A 25,019-nucleotide genomic window follows, 5' to 3' on the forward strand; every position below is an offset into this window, starting at 1 on the left:
AAAAAATCTAACTTTTTCCTCATTGAGTGGTGGGTAGTTCTGGGCTAGACTGTGTTCTCAAAAAGGCACCTCACTTAGAAATAGGGTCACTAATGTTTCCTTTTTATAAATAAATTTTCTATTTATTTTCCCTTTTGTTGCCCTTATTGTCTTTTTATTGTTGTTGTAGTTATTATTGTTGTTATTGATCTCATCGTTGTTGGGATAGGACAGAGAGAAATGGAGAGAGGAGGGCAAGAGAAGGGGAGAGAAAGATAGACACCTGCAGACCTACTTTACCGCCTATGAAGCGACTCCCCTGCAGGTGGGGAGCCGGGGGCTCGAACTGGGTTCCTTACACTGGTCCTTGCGCTTGGCACCACGTGTGCTTAGCCTGCTGCGTCACCGCCCGACTCCCGTAAATAAAATTTTTTTAAAAAAAGAACCGGTCGGGTGGAGGGTAGATAGCATAATGGTTATGCAGACAGACTCTCATGCCTGAGACTCCAAAGTCCCAGGTTCAATCCCCCGTACCACCTTAATAAGCCAGAGCTGAACAGTGCTCTGGTTAAAAAATAAAAATTAAACAAACAAAAAACAAAGAGAGTTGGAAAGAAAAAAGGGTCACTGCTGATGTATGGAATTGGGGAAAAGTCATATTAGAGTCAGATAGGTCAAATATAGAGGGAAGGTCATAGGATGCCAGGTACAGTGATGCAGTTGTAAGCTAAATAGCCAAGGATTGATGGCCACCATCAGAAGCCAGAAGGCTAGAGAAAGTTTTGAGTAATGTGATGCTTGCCAGCACCTCAATTTATAGCTCTCCATAAATACAACAGTAACATTCTATTGTTTTATGCCATTCAAATTTGTGGTACTTTATTTACTTATTTTTTAAATTTATTTACTTTTGTTGCCCTTGTTTTTTTTATTGTTGTTGATGTCGTCGTTGTTGGACAGGACAGTGAGAGATGGAGAGAGGAGGGGGAGACATACAGGGGGAGAGAAAGACAGACACCTGCAGACCTGCTTCACCATCTGTGAAGCTACTCCCTTGCAGGTGGGGGACAGGGGCTCAAACCGGGATCCTTCAGCAGGTCCTTGTGCTCCGTGCTATGTGCGCTTAACCCTCTGTGCTACCGCCCGACTCCCTTGTGGTACTTTATTAAACTCCAGGAAACAAGACAATTCATGGTGCTGCTGAAAATCAATTGACCACAGATGTTCCTGGAGTCTCAGTTCAATCCCATTAGTCTCTATTTTAATTACTATAGTTTCATAAGTTTCAGAATTGGATGTATTATGAGTCCTCCAAATTTGCCAGTATTAGTTTTGTTGTTGGGGGAGGGGGTGGAACTTGCAGTTTAATAGCCCAAGACTTTCTTCTTAAAGCCAATCACTTTATTGAAGAAATGCTGATTTATGAGATTGCTGCTGTTCCAAGGGTACATTTCCAAGATAGGTACCAGTACCTTTTATCCACTACCAAGCCATTATCCTATTGCACTATGCACTATGCACTTGGTCCCCCGCTTCTTCCCCTTCTGAGTCCCTGAATCTACTGCTGTGGATCAGTTCCTTGAGTCTTTGATATTTAATCATGGGGTATCTTTCCATTTTACTAGGGCCAATCTTTTCCTTTCAAAGTTTTAAAATGTTAAGTGTACAGGATTCTTGCCTTCTAAGTTAAAATTTTTTTTTCCCGGTCTTATTGCCAAATACAACACTGAATAACATCAACCTGACCAACTGCCCACTGATATTGTTCCAAATATTCTAGAAACTGTTTCCATATACCTCTTCCCCAGCACACATAGTGCTCCATTTAGAGGTCCAGAAGAGACCATGTTTGGGAATGCTTCAATATGTCTATGGTGCCAGCTTACCAACTGCCTGACTTAAAGCCAGATTTGTTAGTTCAGTAACTGATGGAATTGAGGCTGACATTTTGTTTTGTTGATTACAGTTAGTATTGTCTTCAACTGTTAACATTCTGTGGCTAAAACCTTAATCCAATGAAATCTTCACTTTCAAAGAGGCACACAAATTATTTCAGTTTATTAGCTTCAAGCACAAAAACCTCTTCTAAGAAGAGCCACTGATACTGTTTAATAGAATGAAACACAAAAGAATCAAGAATAAAATCTAGGCAGTTCACATCATAGTAGAGAGTGTTTATAGACGGTACTGGCTAAAAAAATTCTGAAGCCCAATTAGAGTTTTGTCATTGGCTAGAAGACAGTATCAAATACAAAAACACAGGAAAGAAATGTAAGTTTTGGAAAAGGTAGACTTTTAATAACTGCTTTTATCACTGAGTTAAGTCATGCAGTTACAAAGTAGTTAGAAATTTCTGAAAGGATGTTGTTGTTGTTGTTTTAAAAAAGCTCATTCTTACATAAATAGTACCTAGTATTTCACTGGGACACTACTGTTAAAAAGTCCCTAGCAAAATAACTCCCAAAGAAAATACTCAACCAAAGATTGTTTCCATCCCACAGTTAATGATGTTGTGTGCGGAATACAAGGCCTCTCAGGTCAAATGGAGGCCACTGGCCACGCTCAGAGTCAACCAGACTCCAAACAGGGGGACCATGTGGTTTTTATCTGGAGCATTCTACTTGAATTGTTTAATTAGTCAATGCAATAGAACTTTAAAAGAGAAAAGTTAATTACCATGTTAAGGAGGTTACTGAACTCTTTGGACTATCTGTCATAATTAGTAAATTTGAACAGTCTTAGCAAAAATAGCCTCCATCTATTTGCAAGTATGAAGGGAGCTTGATTCGCCAATGGGCTTTTTATATTTGCTGAGCTACAATACATGATTGATAAGCTATACATGATAGTGTTTCATGTTATAAAAATACTAGCTTTATCCATTTATTATGTTTATAGGCATCCACTGCTTGAGTCCAAGTCAGGCTTAGTAAGTGATTAAAGGCAATTTTATTACAGCAGCATGTACTTATTTTATTCTAGGAGAATAAAATGCATGAAGAGAAACGGCTTTTATTTTTGTTTGCAGTCTGTAAAACTGAGTTATTCTACTAATGTAAAATACCAATAACTCACTTGAGGACCATGCTACTTCTAAAAATGCCACAGACAAATGCTTCTGAAATGTTTCCAAGTCAAAGCACGTATCAGACTTGTCCAGAGCTAACGTGGCGAGCGACTGGCTACTCTCAGGCAACAGGTGCTCTCTGGGGCCACAGCTCTGATCGTGTTGGGAAACAGCCACAGAGCCAGGCAGCATAGCCAGGTGGAAGAGACTTTTTATTCAAAGGCAAAATACCCAAATGGCTCTCTGAAGTGGGTGATTTCAACATCCACTCATCAGTTTATACATGATCCCCCTAATCTTAAGTTTCCTTCTTTCTTCTTAAGGGGCTGATTTGGATTGGCTTGTTGAGAATGGTACCCATTATTAAATGTCAAGAGAGAAAGAGAATTCTGTGGTTACGTGTAAACTTGTGATAGGTCTGCAGATGAAGAGGTGAAAAGGGTATTGAAGAAGTCAGCCACAATCCTTCTATGTGAAGGTCACACCAGCTTCATTGTATACCTTGAAGACTTTCTCAATGGCATTGACATAGGCAGCTGTTCTCAGGTCTAATCCCAGGTTATACTTCATGGCAGTGCGCATGATTTGCTGAAACAGAGCACAAAACACAGTGAAGACCATCCTGATTCAAAGAGCAGGCACACGCAGTCCTGTATAAGTTACACCGTCACTATTACAGGGCAGGGACTGACCAGCCAAAGTGAAACTACTCGGGTAGTACAACAGGGGTGGGGAACTTTTACCAATTTACAAATTAGCACTTAATGTTATGGAAAAAAGCTCCAGTTGCCTTAGTAGGCCCTGACCAAAGGATTTTCGGGGTTGAATATCCCCCCCTCCCCCAGAACAACCGCCAGTCAGGAAGGAATAATTCTCTAGAAATTACTAGTGTTTGAGTAGCAGTATGAAATTGCTGGGTTTTTTTATGGGCTGTCTCTGTGCTCTTTAGACATTCTGTTATATGGAGTGAGTTCATTTTATATACCTTGTGCTTATTTAAAAAAACCAAGGCTGGGGAGACAGAAGTGTTCTAGAGTTTGTGGTTATGGTTACTCATTTCACAGACTAAAACTGCCCTTTTTTATAAGGGTGAACTTACGATGTGTAAATTATTTCTCAATAAGAAATTAATAACATAGTAAAGACCCCGAAAACACTGCTCATCATAAAATACTGAAAGGGCCTGGGGGTTTGCTATATACCAAGGAAGAGCATGTAAACAAATTGGCATTTTTCTACCACAATCTGACAGCAGAAATGACATGATTAAGCTGTTTGTGTGACTAGTAGAAACAAAGGTCATCTGCACACTCACCCTGGCAGAACGTTCCATAGTGTAAGCTAAGCCAGAGTGCACAATGTCTTTCTCAGATGCACCCTAGTAGGAAAATAAAACATTAAGTTTCACAAAAATCACACAAAAGTACATCCAAGAAAGTGCAAAGATTACTTAGAAGAACATACCAGACAGGTTTTTTTTTGTTTTTGTTTTAGTAAAGGTATACTTACTTTTTGTACAGTATTCTTCTATTAACTAGTTTCACTTAGACCATAATTTTTTTAAAATACTTTTTAAAAAATTGTTGTTATTGATATCATCGTTGTTGGATAGGACTGAGAGAAATGGAGAGAGGAGGGGGAAGAGAAAAATAGACACCTGCAGACCTGCTTCACCACCTGTGAAGTGACTTCCCTGCAGGTGGGGAGCTGGGGGCTCGAACCGGGATCCTCATGCCGGTCCTTGTGCTTTGCGCTACATGCGCTTAACCCGCTGTGCTACTGCCCAACTCCCTTTTTAAATACTTTTAACACCAAACAAGTAAAATACTCATGAAATAATATCAAGGCAATACTATCAACACAGAGATATATAGACAAAGAAAGATGAGGGTAAGCAGTAGTGAGATCAGTACTACTCAGCTCCGGTTTATGGTGGTGCTGGGGATTGAACCTGGGACCTTGGAGCTTCAGGCATGAAAGTCTTGCAGAACCACCATGCTGTCTCCCCTGCCCCGTGTTATAATACTGTAATGTTACTGTATATTCAACTCCATTCCACAGCTAGACAGGGATGCCACCCAGAACATAAAGGTACAGTGGATAATTGACAATGACTGAAGTGGAGAGCAGGAAGATAAGGTAGAAGCCATTCCCCCCACAACAAGGGGGGGTGAAAGACAACAAAAGAAAAAACACTAAAACAAATGAAGATAATATAAGAAGTTGTGGGTGGGGGTGGGGGGGAGGAGAGAGAATAGCATAATGATTATGCAAAGGAACTCTCATGCCTGAGTTTCGAAAGTCCCAGGTTCAGTGCTCCCCCCGCCCCCTGCCCTACCCCTACCCCCCATAAGTCAGAGCTGAGCAGTGTTCTGGTGGAAAGATACATACCAGAAGCTTAAAGGGCTTCAAGAAAAATGAATTCAAGGGGCCAGGTGGTCGTGCACCTAGCTAAGCTCACACATTACAGTGTGCAAGGACCCAGGTTCAACCCCCTAGTCCCCACCTGCAGGGGGACGATTTCACGAGTAGTGAAGCAAGGCTGCAGGTGTCTCTCCCTCTCTATCTCCTCTCCTTTCTCAATTTCTCTGTCAATAATAAATAAATAAAATAAAAGATACAAAAAAATGTAACCTATATTGTGGTCTGGGAGGTGGTGCAGTGGATAAAGCATAGGACTCTCAAGCATGAAGTTCTGAATTTGATCACTGGCAGCACATGTGCCAAAGTGATGTCTGCTTTTCTCTCTGATCTTTCTCATGAATAAACCTATAATAAAAAAAATTAATTTGAGGGTGGGGGTAGATAGCATCATGATTAAGCGTAGACTCTCAGGCCTGAGGCTCCAAACTCCTAGGTTCAATCCTCCCACATGATCATAAGCCAGAGATGATGAGTGCTCTGGTAAAAAAACAAAACAAAACAAAAACACAAAACAACAACCACAAAAAGAATTTAAGTCTAAATTCACCAAGGTGCATAAGAGTTTAAAAATGGAAAAGATTAAAAACAAAAGATTTTAAAATCTACTGGGACCTTTGGTGCCTCAGGCATAAAAAAGTCTTTTTGTATAACCATTATGCTATCTCCCCAGCCTAATATATAGTATTTTTCACAATTACATTAGACTCACTTGAGTCACCTATACTGTCAAAGTACCAAAGGCAGAAGAAACACTAATTATTTTAAATGAAGACTCTAATCCATTTTTAGAATGTAATGAAAGGGGAAGGCACAAAGCACACACAAGACATATAATCACTGTCATGCTGATTACCATTCCTCAACTCAAATCAATTTACCAGGCTTGAGTCTAATGTATATAAAATATAATTCTACCCTCTTTTTTTTTTTTTTTTTTAAGACGCTATGGTTATCTGGCTCTGTGCCAGCAATACGAATTGACTGCTCCTCGGGGCCATTTTTCATTGGACCGGACAGAGAGAAATTGAGAGATGAGGGGAATATAGGGAGAGAAAAATAGACACCTGCAGACCTGCCTCACCACTTGTGAAACCCCTTCTGCAGGTGGGGAGCTGGGGTCTCGAACAAGGATCCTTGTGCTTTGTACTATGTGTGCTTAACCCACTGTGCCCCCTAAAATGTAATTCTGTAACAAGTATACATACCGATATCCTGTCTTGGAACTCTGCTGTGGGCACAACTGGAATTGTTCCACCATGTTTTCCAAATTTTCTTTCCAAACTTTCCTGAACAGACACTATAAAAAAATCAAATAGGAAAAAAAATGAAGTAGAGCCAAAAGTGATCCCAAATTATATCCAGGATAATCCCAAAACTAAAATGGAGTTTCAGAAACCTTCAACACTAACAAAAGGATGAATCATTTAAAATTCAGTTAAAAGAGAGTGAATCACTTTGCCAAATTCCTATAAAAATGTGAATTTAGGTCACTGCTCTATTTCCATACCACCCATTGCCAAGGTTTTTCTTTGGCTCTTTTTTTTTCCTTAAAAAAAAAAATTTGGAAGAAAAAAGAAACGGAAATAATGGAACATTTCACTCAAGTTCTCAAAGTGGTCTGAGTAATGAAGCTCAGTTGGAGGTCTTGGTCTTATTTCAACTTGATGAGAAAGTCTACAATTAACTTTAGAGCATTCTTTACTTAAAAAAAGTGATATTCTCAATCGTATCTGAGCAAATTCTTTAAGTTATTAAGAGTAACTGGAAATAGTAATGGATGAATGTCAACAGTTTTCAGTTTTAAATTATACTATATCATGCATAAACAAATGAATAAATATATTTGAGAGAACTATCTATTTAGAACCTAAAAAGAAATTGTGTTTTTTTGGTCTAATTCTCACATAACAGAGAGAATAATACAGGATATTTTTTGGTTGTGAGATTATGTTCTCTAGTACTACAAAATGTAACTAGTTGTAAGTGGGAACTTTCCCCCAGCCTTTTAGCTAGCCCAAAATAAAAGATTATTTTTGGAGAAAAAGTTTATCAGAACTTACTGAGTAAGTGGTAGTTAGAATCTCTTTCATATTTGAAAGTCAAACGGCCATAGCTGACATGATTTAGATTCTTCAGCCACTCAAAGTAAGATACTGTCACTCCCCCAGCATTCAAATAGAGATCCTACAAACAAAAATGTGACAGGAAGGCAAAGAAATGAAAAGATCATGGTTTTAATATAATTTAACAGTAAATATAAGAGCTCATAGCAGTTTAAGCTCCAAATTCCTCAAATATCAGTATAGGAATTTTACATCTTGGGCTAGGGAGATAAACCAAAGAAATTTCACATTTTATTAATACTGCTTCCCAAGCCATCTGAGGTTATTTTTTCTAATTTCAAGTTTTTAACTGTTTTATTTTAATGAGAGAGATACGGAAAGACACACACATATAGAGAGAGACTAGAATACTGCTTAGTTATGGTTTATAGTGGTGTTGGGGGCTGGGGGATTGTACCTGGGCCCTCAAAGCCTTAAGCATGAAAGTCTTTTGCATAACCATTATGCTATCTCCCCAGCCCAGCAAAGGAGCTTCTTAAAAATGCATCAAAAAGTTCATATTAATTTCTACTTTCCAGTAACCTTTAGATATAGACTCATGCTTATAAAAAAAGAACAATAAAAATCCACCCATATAGTTTTCTGAATAAAGCAGTAAGAGACATCTGAAATGTATTAGGTTAAAAATCAGAATTTTAGAGTTTAAGTTAGAATGACTTTTTTTTATTGCCATCAAGCTATTGTTGGGGCTCTACAAGCAAATCCAATTCGGGTGGCCATTCTCCTCCCCCTCCTTTATTTGATAGGACAGAGAGGAACTGAGAGGGAAAGAGGCACTTGCTTCACCACCTATTAAGCTTCCCTGCTGCACATGGGGAGTGTGAGCTCAAACCTGAGTCCTTGAATATGGTAGCATGTGTGCTCAACTTCCTGAGTCCCCACTAAATTAGAATAACATTTTAAACACAATACACTTTCTTTTTTTTTTAACCAGAGCACTGCTCAGTTCTGGTTTATGGTGATGCAGGGGATATTGAACCTGGGACTTTGGAGCCTTAGGCATGAGTCTCTGCATAACCATTATGCTCTACCCCTGCCCAAAACACAATACACTTTCAAAAACATACATTTATGTACGTGAATTTTTATTGCCACTGGAGTTTCACCACTGACTTTTTGAGATGGAAAGAGACAGAGACAGAGAGAATGACAGAGGTGGGGAAGAGAGCAAAATGGTTATGCAAAGAGACTCTCAAACCTGAGGCTCCAGAGTCCCAGGTTTAGTCCTTTGCACCACCATAAGCCAGAACTAAGCAGTGCTCTGGTGTAAACACACACACACACACACACACACACACACACACACGGGGGAGGGGGGAGAACAACAGTAATCACTAAAGCCTTCAATATGGTGGGGGACAGGCTAAACCTGGTTTATATGTAAGGTAGGTCCTCCCAGCTGAGTTACCCTATTGGTTTATAAGTTGCTTTCTTTTTGCAACTAATGCTGGAGAAGTTGTGGGGACAAAGGTACCCTCCTGCACTGCTGGTGGGAATGTCAACTGGTCCAACCTCTGTGGAGCAGTCTGGAGAACTTTCAGAAGGCTAGACATGGACCTACCCTATGACCCTGCAATTCCTCTCCTGGGGATATATCCTAAGGAACCAAACACAACTATCCAAAAAGATTTATGTATACCTATGTTCATAACAGCACAATTTATAATAGCCAAAACCTGGAAGCAACCCAAGTGTCCAACAACAGATGAGTGGCTGAGAAAGTTGTGGTATATATATACATAATGGGATACTACTAAGCTATTAAAAATGGTGATTTTACTGTTTTCAGCCCATCTTGGATGGAGCTTGAAGAAATCATGTTAAGTGAAATAAGTGAAACAGAAGGATGAATATGAGATGATCTCACTCACAGGCAAAAGTTGAAAAAACAAGATCAGAAAACACTAAGCAAAACTTGGAATGAAATTGGTGTATTGCACTAAACCATTATACTATCTCCTTGGCCTAATAATAATAATAATTATAATTATATTATTATTATTATTATTTTTACCAGAGCACCTCTCAGCTCTGGCTTATGGTGGTATGGGGGACTGAACCTAGGACTTTGGAGCCTCAGCCATGAGAGTCTGTTTGCATAATCACTATGCTATCTACTTCCTAACTGAATTCTTTTATTTTTTTTTTTACCTCCAGGGTTATTGCTGGGCTCGGTGCCTGCACCATGAATCCACCGCTCCTGGAGGCCATTTTTCCCCCTTTTTGTTGCCCTAGTTGTTGCAGCCTCATTGCGGTTATTATTGCCATTGTTGACGTTGCTTTGTTGTTGGATAGGACAGAGAGAAATGGAGAGAAGAGGGGAAGACAGAGAAAGAGGGGGGGAGAAAGATAGACACCTGCAGACCTGCTGTGAAGCGACTCCCCTGCAGGTGGGGAGCCGGGGGCTCGAACCGGGATCCTTACGCCGGTCCCTGCACTTTGCGCCACGTGAGCTTAACCCACTGCGCCACCGCCCGACCCCCACTGAATTCTTAAAAAGGCTAAAGAGCCATAAACTGAAGATAGGGTATCAGAGAAGCATCGCCCCAGCATGTGTAGCACCAGGGATATAAACTGGGCCCTACACATTTAACTCCTGCACTCTAATGCCAAGTTACTTTCCTGGTCATAATTTTCTTTCTTTTAAAACTCAGGAGAGAAGGAGAGATAGAGAGGGAGACAGAGAGACACCTACAACACTGCTCTACCTCTTGTGAAGCTTTCCTTTGCAGGTTGGGACCATGGTATTGAACCTGGGTCCTTGCACACTATAATGTGCACTCACTCAGTTGCTCCAATGCCAGCCTCCCTGGTCATGATCTTATAAAAGCAGTGTGAAGTTTTGGGAGGGTAGAGACACAGAACATTAGTGTTGGGTGCAGTGTAATCTCACAGTCTTGTAACCAACTATTAATCACAAATAAAAATGGAGGGGCGAAAAAAGGCAGTATGAAGCATTTACTACAGTTCCTTTCTGCTCCAATGGCATGTACCAGATAAATGAACTTTAATCTTCATCTTCCTCCTCTTCATCTCTGTTAATCTGGAAGTAATGCAATTCATAAGTCTTTTTTTTAACATTTTAAAATATTTATTTATTCCCTTTTGTTGCCCTTGTTGTCTTATTGTTGTAGTTATTATTGTTGTCATCATTGTTGGATAGGACAGAGAGAAATGGAGAGAGGAGGGAAAGGCAGAGAGGGGGAGAGAAAGATAGACACCTGCAGACCTGCTTCATTACCTGTGAAGAGACTCCCTTGCAGGTGGGGAGCCGGGGGCTTGATCCAGGATCCTTACGCCGGTCCTTGTGCTTTGCACCATGTGCGCTTAACCTGCTGTGCTACCACCTCTCGATTCATAACTCTTTACTATGAGCAGCTACTAGCAACCAATTAATTAGGTTGTTAATCTTTTATTTATTTATTTATTTGGTGTGTGAGGGAATTATTTCAAATAGCTTTTGGGGAAAAGGCACATCAGAAATTACAGTGATCTTGCTCTTGTTCTGTTCAATGGTTATATATGACTCTTCCATTAAGGTTCCCAGCTTCCCCACTCACTGTGATTCCATTCTCTTCTGCAGAAACTGCTCTAAACTATCAAGCACCTATGATTCCATTTTCTGCAGGGCATGTGCAATCAAGGATGAACCTCTTTCCCCCGGCTGCCCCCTTTCCTTCAGAAGATGTGATCTTAGATGCTGGTAGTTTTGAACAGCAGTGAATGCACCAGATTAGCCAAGATGAAGAGTGGGAAGATAAAAATTAAAGCTCAGGGGTTGGGCGGTGGCGCAGTGGGTTAAGCGCATGTGGTGCAAAATGCAGGGACCGGCGTAAGGATGCCGGTTCGAGCCCCTGACTCCCCATCTGCAGGGGAGTCGCTTCACAGGTGGTGAAGTAGGTTTGCAGGTGTCTATCTTTCTCTCCCCCTCTCTGTCTTCCCCTTCTCTCTCCATTTCTCTCTGTCCTATCCAACAACGAACAGCATTAACAATGGCAATAATAAAGACCACAATGAGGCTATAACAACAAGGGCAACAAAAAGGGGGAAAAATGGCCTCCAGGAGCGGTGGATTCATGGTGTAGGCACCGAGCCCAGCAATAACCCTGGAGGGGAAAAAAAAAAAAATTAAAGCTCATCTATCGGGGGGGGGGGGGGAGTCGGTGGCGCACTTGTAGCACTATGTATAAGACCCAAACAAGGACCCAGGTTTGAACCCCTGCTCCCCACCTGTAGCATGGATGCTTCACAAGTGGTGAGGCAGATCTGCAAGTGTCCATCTTTCTATCTCCCCTCCCTTCTAAACTTCTTTCTGACCTATCAAATTAAAAAAAAAACCAAAAAACTGCCAGGAGCCATGGATTCATAGTGTGGGCCCTGAGCCCCAGAAATAACCCTGGATGCAAAAAATGTTCATTCATCTGGAATGTTTTGTATGAATTCTTGAATCACACCTGGGGGAATCTGGGTGACAAGTCTAGCAGATGGAGACTTGTCTCAAGTGGCCTCCCCCAGGGCTCTGTTCTGGCTCCTACGCTATTTAATATTTACATCAGTGACCTCCCAGAAACTTCTTCAAGGAAGTTCATCTACGCCGATGACATCTGCTGTGCAACTCAGGCATCCAAGTTCAACATCCTCGAGGAAACATTCACGAAAGACATGTCTCTGATATCTGATTACTGTAAAAAATGGCGACTAATCCCTAGCACTGCAAAAACGGTATCATCTGTTTTCCATCTACACCATGCCTTGGCCTCGCATGAGCTTAATGTGCAGCTTGGCGATACGAGAATCCGGCATGAAGCCCAGCCAGTCTATGTTGGCGTTACTCTCGATCGCACTCTGTCATTTCACGAACATCTCATAAAAACTGCAGCAAAGGTGGGCGCGAGGAATAACAACATTGCAAGACTGGCCAGCTCCTCATGGGGCGCAAGCGCTTCCACACTACGATCATCATCTCTGGCATTATGCTATTCCACTGCAGAATACTGTGCCCCAGTACGGTTCCGTAGCCCCCATGTCCATTTGGTCGATTCCAAATTATATTCCTCCATGAGGATAATTTCTGGAACCATCCGTTCCACCCCAGTTCCATGGCTGCCAGTTCTTAGCAACATCACCCCGCCAGATATTCGTCGGGATGCGGCATCATCTAAGTTCACTTCCCACGTCTACGCTCGACCGGACCTGCCAATATACACGGATATCTTCGCCCACCCTGTCCAACGCTTGATGTCTTGTCACCCAATCTGGTCCCCTATGCCTACACTGAACTTGTCTGTTCCAGACTCTTGGAAACAGAGTTGGCAGTCAGCTGAGGTAAAGAACAAACACCTCATCACAGACCCCTGCAAGCATCAACCCGGCTTTGACCTAGCTCGTTATGATTGGGCCCTCCTCAATCGCTATCGAACAGGCCATGGCCGGTGTGCTGCTATGTTCCATTGCTGGGGAGCCAGAGACGACCCGAACTGCCCCTGCGGCTACAGACAGACTATGACCCACATAGTCAATGACTGCCACCTCTCCAGATTCAAAGGAGGTCTCGAAACTTTACATCAGGCTCAACCTGACGCTGTTGACTGGCTACGGAAGAAGGGCAAACGCTAGAAGAAGAATACCTGGGGGGGGGGGGATAGTCCACTACAGCTTGGGAACTAACAGCCAGCACTGCATCAATTCTCTTTAACAGATAATTATTCCAATTACATATAAAACCTTGCAACCACAGATGGCAAGACTTACCGGAATAACCATTATGTTCCTCTCTAGAAAAATCTTATCAGCTTCTGGAGTTGTGGGTCCATTGGCACCTTCAGCAATGATCTGTAAAAGAGCAAGAAACATACAGAGCTGCCATTAATACTGTCAAATCCCCTCCACTGAGTTCAAGAGACATGTACTTATGGGTTGTAGTTAAAATTCAATTACAAGGACTATTTTACAAATTATATAAATTGCTGCACATCCTGCAAAGTATTAAACTATTTAAACAATTTTTAAGATTATTTATTTATTGAATAGAGGCAGCTAGAAATTGAGAGGGAAGGGTGAGATAGAGGAGAGATGGAGAGACAGAGAGACACCTGCAGCCTTGGCTTACCACTCCTAAAGCTTTCCCTCTGCAGGTGGGGGTCGGGGACTCAGACCCAGGTCCTTGTGCATTGTAAGTGTGCTCAACCAGGTGCACCACCACCAGGCCACTTATTAAACTATTTTCCATTTCCTTATTCCCCTCACTGTGTTTTTGGAAGTTTGTTTTAAGAGAAAAACCACTGTGATGATTGCACAATGAGTATACTGAAAGTCACTGAATTGTTTTGAGAGAAACATAGATGCAAACTATACAAAACAGAGCTACTTGAAAACAAAATGAAGAACCCAACTACAATTTTTCTTTCACCATTTCACATTGCCAAGGCTGAACTGAATCCAGACTGTCACTCTTACCTTGGCTTTGACTCTCGGAGCATTAGACTTGGTCAGCTGCTTTTCACTGGCAGCAGGAATCAATATGTCACAGTCAGCCTCCAAGATGCTCCCTTCATAAGGCTTTGCCTTGGGGAAGCCAAGAATTGATCCATGTTGCTGGAATTGATCACACATCAGAATTAGTGGCTGTACCAGAATCTACATGCTTTTGTTTAGTGTCTATGATACAAAGAATCATTTATTAAGATTCACCACCTAGAATTACATTTCTGAAACGAAGCAATGGAAATAAGATTCCAACAAGACTTATTTCAATTTATAATATTCAGGGTAGTTTCACCATTCAGATATTATGTTATCATACCAATTTGAAGTCTTCTAGTTCTTTTGGGTCAATACCATCTGGATTCCATATGCTCCCATCAGATTCACCAACACCAACACATTTAGCACCAAAACGATGTAAATATCTCATAGAATGTAGGCCCACATTACCAAATCCCTGTTAAGAATTATACATGATATAAGAATTAATACAGGTTTTTTTTTTTTTTTTAAGTTTAGAAGCAATTTTAAAAATCCTTGTTGAAAAAGAAATGTGTTGAATGGCTTCTCTTTAATAAGGAATTTATGTTTAAGAATGTGGAACCCAACTTTTTGTTATCTGAGATAATGAGTCTCAAAGCAGTTTAGTTGGGTGTGGCCTTGTATACTTATAAAGGTAGTCCTGCCAACCATAATACCTAGGTCCTTAAGATCTAATGTAATGTCTTGTCATCATGAAAGGTAAGTTGCTAACTTCAAGGAATATAAATTTCACTTTAAGCTGTAACAATCAAATACCAAGCATCCCTCCCCCACCCCCAAGGTTGAAGTTTGCATCACTGAGCAAACCATTCTAGTTAGCCATAATAGATGGAGACTTTCAGTTTTTTATGTATTTAAGAAATACTGGGGCCAGGCGGTGGTGCACCTCGTTAAGTGCACACATTACAATGCACAATGACCTGGGTTCAAAGCCCTGGTCCCCACCTGCAGGGGGAAGTTTCATGAGCGCTGAAGCAGGGCTACAGTTATCTCGGTCACTATCTCTCCCTTCTATCTCAATTTCTGACTGTCTCTATCCAACAAATAAAGATAATAAAAAATGAATGAACGAAATACTTAAAACAATTCCAGTAACTAGAATAACACCAAAAATAAAAAAGTAAGGATATATTACTTTGTAATATGATGATGAGCTTTGTGCATGTGATATTACTGCTTACTTTAGGAATTAAAAATTTAGTGAGCAGTAGTCTGTTATTCTTCAATAAAATAAACATTTCACCTGAACAACAAATGTTTTGTCTCCAAATCCTGGTGTCATTCCTAAAATGCTCATATACGAAGCTTCATTAATGAAGTTTTCAATCCCATGGAAAACTCCTCGGCCGGTAGCAGAGATCCGTCCATGGATTCCACCCTGGCTAATAGGCTTGCCAGTAACACAGGCATGAGCATTAATATCCTGCAGGAGAAGACCAAAATTTAAAAAGTAAAATAGTAAGCCTCTTTTCTATGACAAATCAGTATAACAAAGAATTAAAATTAAAATATATTCTCATTTGACAAATGAGGGTATCTTTCAAGTTTATTTTCATCAATGAAGATATTTTCCAAACTTTCATTCCTAGAAATTATATAATAAACCAGCCTATATTTTCTGATGAGAAAAACAGGGTATTTAGTACAAATTACAACATCACAAAAACAGACAATTTGGCTAAAAAACTATTATCCTTCAATACAATTTAAGTCCTATTAAGCTAGAATATGCTTTCCATTAAGCATTGAGCATGAGGTTATTTCTTGCTTCCTGTCACCCCCCACTTTTTTTTTTAAAGATTTTATTTATTTGTTCATTTAGACAGAAGGAGAGAAAGAACCAGACATCACTCTTGTACATGTGCTGCCAGGGATTGAACTCAGGACCTCATGCTTGAGAATCCACTGTGCCACCTCCAGGACCACTCACCCCTCTTTCTTCCTTCCTTCCTCTCTCTCTCTCTCTCTTTCTCTCCATCCTCCAGTAAAAGAAAGAAAAATAAATAAATAGCTGTCAGGAGAGGAAGTAGTGGGAGTCTTTGTGGTAAAAAGAAAGATTTGAACACAAAGAAGTTTTAACTAAAACTAAAAAAAAAAAAAAAGCTAAAAACAACAAAACCTAGAAAACTTACTTTTAGGAACTGTTCATACTTAAAGATACTTCATTCTGACTGTGCTTGTGCCTGGAACATTTTAATGCCCATTTTGTGCTCTTCAATAAGAAAAGCATGGTTTGTTCTTCTCACAGACATATTTAGCACAAATGGAATCATCACAGGCCTTGCTGACATGTTTTTTCATTTTAGCTGGCTGTTTAAGAGCTTTTCAACTCAAAGCACAAGTTCCAAGTCGGCCTGGTCATACACCACATACAGATTTGTACTTTCCCAAACCTCTTGGGATAATGGCAAACTACTCTATTGCCAGAGTTTTGAGAAAACCTACTTTTGTTAGAGACTGTGTTGTAGAAGAGCCTACATGGTAATGTCAAATGCTGGGCCACTCTGAATGCCTCTTTGCACCATCCTTGGAATTTAAATGGTATCATTTGGGTCCAAATAAGCAACAACAACAAAAAGCTCTTTGTGGAGAGGTAGAAGAACCAGGTCTATGCAGTGACCCTCTGGTAGCAGTGGTTAAGTCTGAAAGTGAAGTGGCAGGGGAATAGACTATCACTCAACTTTCTATATTCTCTTTGAATTAATATTATCTTTATTTATTTATTGGATAGAAGCAGTTAGAAATTGAGATGGAAGGGGGAGATAGAGAGGGAGAGAGAGAGAGACAGAGGGCTACCTGCAGCCCTGCTTTACCACTCGTGAAGCTTTCCCCCTGCAGGTGGGGACCAGGGGCTTGAACCTGGGCCCTTGTGCACTCAACCAGGTTCACCACCACCTGGCCCCATGATGTATTCTTGTTCATATAAACAAATATTATTAGAAAAAAAAATGGAGGAAGGAGCTAATGAAGTTCTCATAAGCTTCCCTTCCAAGGCATCAGATATACTATAAATTGGAACCGGAACAATGTGGAATAGACAAATCCATCAGTAGGAAAGAAGAAGCTAGAGACAGATCTACTAAGTCAGTGGCTTAAATATGGACTGCTTTATAATCCCGCTGAGTCCCCCAGACAATACCTTTAGTCCGCCTGCATGCTAGCTGTCAGACTTAGGCAAAAATTAATAGTTGTGGGCCCCCTGGAATATACCTAAAATAGACTTATTAGCCTTTTCCAAAATGGAGACCTCAAATCTCATATGCTATAGTATTGCCTTTAGGTTCCTGATTATTAAACAGTATGTTCTGCTTTCTATCTTAATGCTTTTTCAGCCACCAAGTTCCAGATACTACCATGATGCCAACCTCACCAATGTGTCCTGGAACCCTGTCTCCCCAGAGCCCCACCCCACTGGGGAAAGATAAGAACAAGCTGGGAGTATGGATCAACCTGCCAACACCCATGTTCAGTGGAGAAGAAACTACAGAAGCCAGATCTTCCATCTTCTGCACCCCATAAGGACCCTGGGTCCATGCTCACAGGATAAAGAATCAGGAAGCTTCCAGTGGAGGGGATGGGATATGGAACTCTGGTGGTGGGAATTGTGTGGAATTGTACTTCTCTTATCTTACAGTCTTGTTGATATATTAAAAGAAAAAAAATAATAATCCTGCTGAGTCAATTTGCTACTGTTGTGCCTGATTTCACCCCTTGCCCCTCTGTATGTGTTAGAACTGGTTGAGTTAATGAATGACCTAGTCTTTATGTGTTACTGTTTAAATATTTTTATGGGAAGAACTCAGAATTGTATTACTTGTATAATTACTGACAAAAATACAAACAAGTAAAAAAAAAAGTTTAGTAAGGTGATTTATAGAATAAGTAGTTTTCCCACAGTTTACTTTCATGAATAACTAACACTTATGAATACAGAATTGTAAACCCAGTGCCAAGTGCTTTTAAACAGGGAGAATGGAAATGCTGGAGCTGACTGCAGGCCTATCTGAGGTGCCAGGCGTGGTGCCAGCTGCTGAGCTCACCAGCATACTTAATCAGCCTGGAAACCCAGGGAGAACACCTCTTTCCGGTATCCTTTCTTCTGGATGGGTATTCACAAAAGGAGCTAAGTGATTCCTGTTCCCGCCTGAAAATCAGAAACAAAAACTATAGCCTCCTTACCTTGAGTTCTGGTTTTGTTTCCTATCACTTTAGGAAGGAAAATCTTAGGGCTAGGGAAACAGCATCATGGTTATGGAAAAGACTTTCATACCTGAAGCTCTGCCGTTCCCAGGCTCAAACCCTAGCCTCACCATAAACCAGTGCTGAGAAATGCTCTAGTCTTTCTGTTTCTCTTTCTCATTAAAATACAGTAAAATAACAATAATAATGCTACCAACACTTGAAATGAATTATGATTAACAATATAGTGCCTGCTGCTTTGCACTTGACTTAAAAGGATTGGAAGAGGGTAACCAGAATTCATTTTAACACAAAAAGATGACAAAGAAAAGCATCTTTTTAGGGCATGACAGTCAAAACCAAAATTCCTTGAAATGTATTATATTGCTCCTGTCTCACTTCAGAAGATTGTGCATCTGATCTGATGTACTTATATGTTTTCTTATGTTTGGGGGTGGGGTAGATAGCATAATGTTTATGCAGAGATTCTCAGGTCTGAGGTTCTAAAGTCCCAGGTTCAATCCTGAGCAGTACTTACAGAGCTGAGCAGTGCTAGTAAAAATAAAGAAATAAAATAAATAGGTGAATATATATGTTTTGTGCTCAGTTTATGTTTTGTGTTTAGTACCGGCTGGGTACTTTTCTGAACTCATCATATTGTCATTCATTAAATCATTGTGACAGTTTTATAAAAAAAATTTACATTGTCACTTTACATATGATGAATCCTCTTGATAGAGAAGATCAGTGTCATTTCCTAAGGGTTGCACTTGCCATAGGTCACAGCTGGTACACATACGAGCCAGTTCTAGAATTTAGGCATGCTGTCTGCCCAGAATCTTGACTACCACCCTCAGGAAATGACACTGATCTTTAAATTCCTCTACAAGGAACTGCAATCACATTCTACCCTCCTCAAATGTTTGCCTTCTAAGAGCCCATGCCTTTCAATCATACAAAGTCTTTTTCTTGGTTTCTGCATTAGTGGCACTACTTTTGTCCAGCCCCTACACTTCAGTCTCTCTAGTTCTCTGATTCAACTTTGTCAATTTTCCTGATCCCATATAACTAATTAGCCCCACCGAGCCTTCTCTGCAGTGCACTGATCCTTCTCCCTTACCTTTTTTTTTTTAATATTTATTCTCTTTTTTTGCAGTTATTGTTGTTATTGATGTTGTTGTTGGATAGGACAGAGAGAAATGGAGAGGAGGGGAAGACAGAGAGGGGGAGAGAAAGATTAGACACCTGCAGACCTGCTTCATCGCTTGTGAAGTGACTCCCCTGCAGGTGGGAAGCCCGGGGCTCGAATTGGGATCCTTACAGTGGTCCTTGCACTATGATCCACGTGCACTTAACCCGCTGCACTACAGCCTGACTCCCTTTCCCTCACCTTTATGGCTCTTGAGCTATGAGGGCTGCTGATATAATTTGGAGGTTGCCCCCTCACTCTAGTACAGAGTCTAATACTGTTGCTAGCCTACTCTGCCCTGAGAAAGGTTCAGCACCTTTCAAAGGCTCATCTTTGACTAGCAAGTAAAAGAAAAACATTGGAGAACAAAGAAAACATGAAGGTTTACTTCCATCTTTACTCTTCTACTATTTTTTTAATATAGTTGGAAAGATGTTTCTTTCTTTTCAAGATTTTATTTATGTAATGAGAAAGATAGGAGGAGAAAGAACCAGACATCACTCTGGTATATGTGCTGCCGGGGATTGAACTCAGGACCTCAGGCTTAGAGTCTAATGCTTTACGCACTGTGCCACCTCCTGGAACACTCTTACTTTTCTAAATATGCCTTTACCTTCAGATAACCCAAGTTCTGTTGTTTTTCATCCCATACTACAAATCTCTGTATGTTCAGATTCTACCTATTTTCAAAGTCTGGTCTGAATCTTCCTTCCAAAAGACTTCTTTCAGAAGTGGCAACTCTCTACCCTTTTATTTTTAAATTTTATTACTATTATATGTATTTTTTTTTTTTTACCAGACCACTGCTCAGCTCTGACTTATGGTGGTACAGGGGACTGAACCTGGGACTTCAGAGTCTCAGGTATGAGTCTCTTTGCATAACCATTATGCTATCTCTCTCCCCCCCCTTTTATTATACTATTTCCATTCCTCATCTATTCATGTGTCCTGGCTTCTCTTTAAATGAAAGCACTTTGAAGAAGTCAGAACTGAATGCTTCTTTATTTTGCTTCTGGTGCCTTAGCAACAACCTGTCGTGCCCTGGTGGGGGATCCCTTTTTGAGGATTTCATTCAACATCTGTGACAGGGTGAAATTAAGTTCAACTAAAGAAAACAGAAGTAGAACCCGGAATGGAATTGGCATATTGCACCCAAGTAAAAGACTCTGGGGTGGGTGGGTGGGGAGAATACAGGTCCATGAAGGATGATAAATGACATAGTGGGGGTTGTATTGTTAAATGGGAAACTGGGGAATGTTATGCATGTACAAACTATTGTATTTACTGTTGAATGTAAAACATTAATTCCCCAATAAATAAATTAAAAAAAAAAGAAATTAAGTTCAACTAATGTTCACTACATCTATGATGAGACTAAAGCTATAGAAATAATTTCCTAGAAAGATTATGGCTAAAGAGGAGGAAAAATCTCTACAAAAAATGGGAATAGATGAGAAATTCCTCAAGATAGTGGAATCCATATATAGCAAACCTACAGCCAACATCATACTCAATGGACAGAAGCTGAAAGCATTCCCCCTCAGATCACGGACTAGACAGGGCTGTCCACTGTCACCGTTACTCTTCAACATAGTATTGGCAGTTCTTGCCATAGCAATCAGGCAAGAGAAAGAAATCAAAGGAATACAGATTGGAAGGGAAGAAGTCAAGCTCTCACTATTTGCAGATGATCTGATAGTATACATAGAAAAACCTAAAGAATCCAGCAAAAAGTTACTGGATGTTATTAGGCAATATAGCAAGGTATCAGGCTACAAAATCAATGTACAAAAATCAGTGGCATTTCTTTATGCAAACACTAAATATGAAGAAGAAGACATTAAGAAATCACTCCCATTTGCTGTTTCAGCAAAATCAATCAAATACCTAGGAATAAAGTTGACCAAAGAAGTGAAAGACTTGTATGCTGAAAACTATGAGTTGCTACTCAAGGAAATAGAAACTGATACCAAGAAATGGAAAGATATCCCATGCTCATGGATTGGAAGAATAAATATCATCAAAATGAATATTCTCCCCAGAGCCATATACAAATTTAATGCAATACCCATCAAAGTTCCACCAAGCTTCTTTAAGAGAATAGAACAAACTCTACAATCATTTATCTGGAACCTGAAAACACCTAGAATTGCCAAAACCATCTTGAGGAAAAGAAAGAGAAATGGAGGCATCACACTCCCAGACCTTAAACTATATTATAAAGCCATCATCATCAAAACAGCATGGTACTGGAACAAAAATAGGCACACAGACCAGTGGAACAGAATTGAAAGCCCAGAAATAAATCCCCACACCTATGGACATCTAATCTTTGATAAGGGGGCCCAAAGGATTAAATGGAAAAAGGAGGCTCTCTTCAATAAATGGTGCTGAGAAAACTGGGTTGTAACATGCAGAAGAATGAAATTGAACCACTTTATCTTACCAGAAACAAAAATCAACTCCAAATAGATCAAAGACCTAGATGTCAGACCAGAAACAATCAAATACTTAGAGGAAAACATTGGGGTAAAACAGTTTCCCACCTATACCTCAAGGACATCTTTGATGAATCAAACCCAATTGCAAGGAAGACTAAAGCAGAAACAAACCAATGGGACTACATCAAATTGAAAAGCTTCTGCACATCCAAAGAAACTATTAAACAAACAGAGAGACCCCTCACAGAATGGGAGAAGATCTTCACATGCCATATATCAGACAAGAAACTAATCACCAAAATATATAAAGAGCTCAGCAAACTTAGCACCAAAAAAGCAAATGACCCCCATCTAACAATGGGCAGAGGATATGAACAAAACATTCACCTCAGAGGAGATCCAAAAGGCTAACAAACATATGAAAAACTGCTCTAGGTCACTGATTGTTAGAGAAATGCAAATTAAGACAACACTAAGATACTACCTCACTCCTGTAAGAATGGCATATATCAAAAAGGACAGCAGCAACAAATGCTGGAGAGATTGTGGGGACAGAGGAACCCTTTTACATTGCTGGTGGGAATGTAAATTGGTACAGCCTCTGTGGAGAGCAGTCTGGAAAACTCTCAGAAGGCTAGACATGGACCTTCCATATGATCCAGTAATTCCTCTCCTGGGGTTATACCCCAAGGACTCCATAACACCCAACCAAAAAGAGGTGTGTACTCCTATGTTCATAGCAGCACAATTCATAATAGCTAAAACCTGGAAGCAACCCAGGTGCCCAACAACAGATGAGTGGCTGAGAAAGCTGTGGTATATATACACAATGGAATATTTACTATGCAGCTATCAAGAACAATGAACCCACCTTCTCTGACCCATCTTGGACAGAGCTAGAAGGAATTATGTTAAGTGAGCTAAGTCAGAAAGATAAAGATGAGTATGGGATGATCCCACTCATCAACAGAAGTTGACTAAGAAGATCTGAAAGGGAAACTAAAAGCAGGACCTGACCAAACTGTAAGTAGGGCACCAAAGTAAAAACCCTGTGGTGAGGGGTAGACATGCAGCTTCCTGGGCCAGTGGGGGGTGGGAGTGGGTGGGAGGGATGGGTCACAGTCTTTTGGTGGTGGGAATGGTGTTTATGTACACTCCTAGCAAAATGTAGACATATAAATCACTAGTTAATTAATATGAGACGGGGAAAATCAGTTGTATGTCTCAAAGTTTTTCAAAACACAAACTGAATCTTTTTAATATATAGGCTGTGTATTTGATATGCGGACTCTCTCAAAAGCCTAGACCAAGTCGATCAGAAGCATCCAATAGCACAGATACAAGATACTGGGTACTGTACAGCAAACCATAACAAAAGGACTTTTCAAAGTTAACCCAATTACTAAATAATGAGATGATAACATTAACTATCGATTGTCTTTTTGAACCCTAAGACAGTAGGAACCTCACATCTCCACTATAGAGCCTATATTTCCCCCAGTCCTGGAACCTTAGGATAGGGCCCACTTTCCCGTATGCCTCTCCCAATCCATATCAAATAATATTGCATCCGCCGATCACAACCTAACCAACGCAACAATTGCCACCTCAACATGCTTCACCTCAGACTGTGTCCAGAGACTTCACGTGTGGAATGACAACCCTTCAGCTTCATTACTCGGGTGAGACCTTTCCTTTCATAGTACACTCTAATTTCATCTCAGGTGGTTCACTTTCTAACAAAGTCCCAAAACCTAGATATACACCAGTTTCTGTGAGAGAGAGCATATGTTCACACGTATCCATAAACTACTGCAACATATATACCTGAAAGCAGAAGCACACTAGAGTCTGCAGTGAGTACCTCCCTAACACATCCTCTCCACTATTCCAAGCTTTGGGTCCATGATTGCTCAACAATTTGTTTGGCTTCGTATGTTAACTCTCTTTTCAGTCACCGGGTTCCAGATGTCATCAGGATGCTGGCCAGGCTTCCCTGGATTGAAGACCCCACCAATGTGTCCTGGAGCTCAGCTTCCCCAGAGACACACCCTACTAGGGAAAGAGAGAGGTAGACTGGGAGTATGGACCGACCAGTCAACGCCCATGTTCAGCGGGGAAGCAATTACAGAAGCCAGACCTTCTACCTTCTGCAACCCACAATGACCCTGGGTCCATGCTCCCAGAGGGATAGAGAATGGGAAAGCTATCAGGGGAGGGGGTGGGATATGGAGATTGGGTGGTGGGAATTGTGTGGAGTTGTTCCCCTCCTACCCTATGGTTTTGTTAATTAATCCTTTCTTAAATAAAAAAAATAAAAAAAGAGGAGGAAAAATCTAGTGAATTCTCCCACTTCTACATATCAACAAATTGCTATTTCTTATAGATAGCAGATGAATCCCACAGGGATTTTGGTGATACTCACATAATGCCCTATGGTGCTAGCGTAGGTGTCAGCAATCCAGGACATCTCCCGCTCACCTGTGCTCATGTCTGGGGCAGGCACATCAATGCCAGGACCTGGGGACAAAGGGAAAAGACAGTGTATCAATTTTTTAAGATAAGCTTAAATGGGAACAAAAAGAAACTATGTACCCCAGAAACCTTTCAATTCTGTAAAAGCCTGTTAAAATCACTAATAATAACAATTACTATTTTCAAAAAGTACTGACAATACTTTCATGAATTTTCTTATAGATGATATAATTGCTATTAAAATCCTCAGCTGACTTTTTTTGTTGTTGCAGAAACTGAAAACTGATCATGGACTCAGTGTGATAAGGTCAATAATCAGATCCAAATCTAACTTGAAATATCAAACTCTTTTTTTAAAAAAGTATTTTATTTATTTTATTTTTGAAAGAGATGCAGAGAGAGAAAGACACAGAGAGAAAGCACTACGCAGCTCTCTGGCTTATGGTGGTGTAGGTGTATTGAACCTGGAACTTCGGAGCCTCAGGCATGAAAGGTTCTTTGCATAACCATTATGCTATCTACTCCTGCCCTAAAATCAAACCCTCTATGAAAGGGAAGCTAGAAAATAAATAACGGGTAGGGCAATGGCACACCTGGTAATGTGCACGTTATAATGT

The 25,019-nt window shown here is 40.4% G+C and overlaps 1 protein-coding gene across 1 annotated transcript in view; it reads right to left on the reverse strand.

Moving 5' to 3' along the window:
• Window positions 1-2,007: 2,007 nt before the first annotated feature.
• The window catches only part of GLUD1 (glutamate dehydrogenase 1), a 47,361-nt gene continuing 24,349 nt past the window's right edge, over window positions 2,008-25,019 (reverse strand). Inside the window, exons 5-13 of the mRNA XM_060191079.1 lie at window positions 24,353-24,447; window positions 15,362-15,541; window positions 14,396-14,533; window positions 14,050-14,187; window positions 13,345-13,425; window positions 7,531-7,654; window positions 6,676-6,767; window positions 4,362-4,424; window positions 2,008-3,634 (exon numbers count right to left, since the gene is read on the reverse strand). Of these exons, the coding sequence (XP_060047062.1) occupies window positions 3,515-3,634; window positions 4,362-4,424; window positions 6,676-6,767; window positions 7,531-7,654; window positions 13,345-13,425; window positions 14,050-14,187; window positions 14,396-14,533; window positions 15,362-15,541; window positions 24,353-24,447 (1,031 nt within the window). The 3' untranslated portion in view covers window positions 2,008-3,514. The remainder of the gene's footprint in view (window positions 3,635-4,361; window positions 4,425-6,675; window positions 6,768-7,530; window positions 7,655-13,344; window positions 13,426-14,049; window positions 14,188-14,395; window positions 14,534-15,361; window positions 15,542-24,352; window positions 24,448-25,019) is intronic.

Source organism: Erinaceus europaeus, chromosome 1 (assembly GCF_950295315.1).
Source record: "Erinaceus europaeus chromosome 1, mEriEur2.1, whole genome shotgun sequence".
NCBI lineage: Eukaryota > Metazoa > Chordata > Mammalia > Eulipotyphla > Erinaceidae > Erinaceus > Erinaceus europaeus.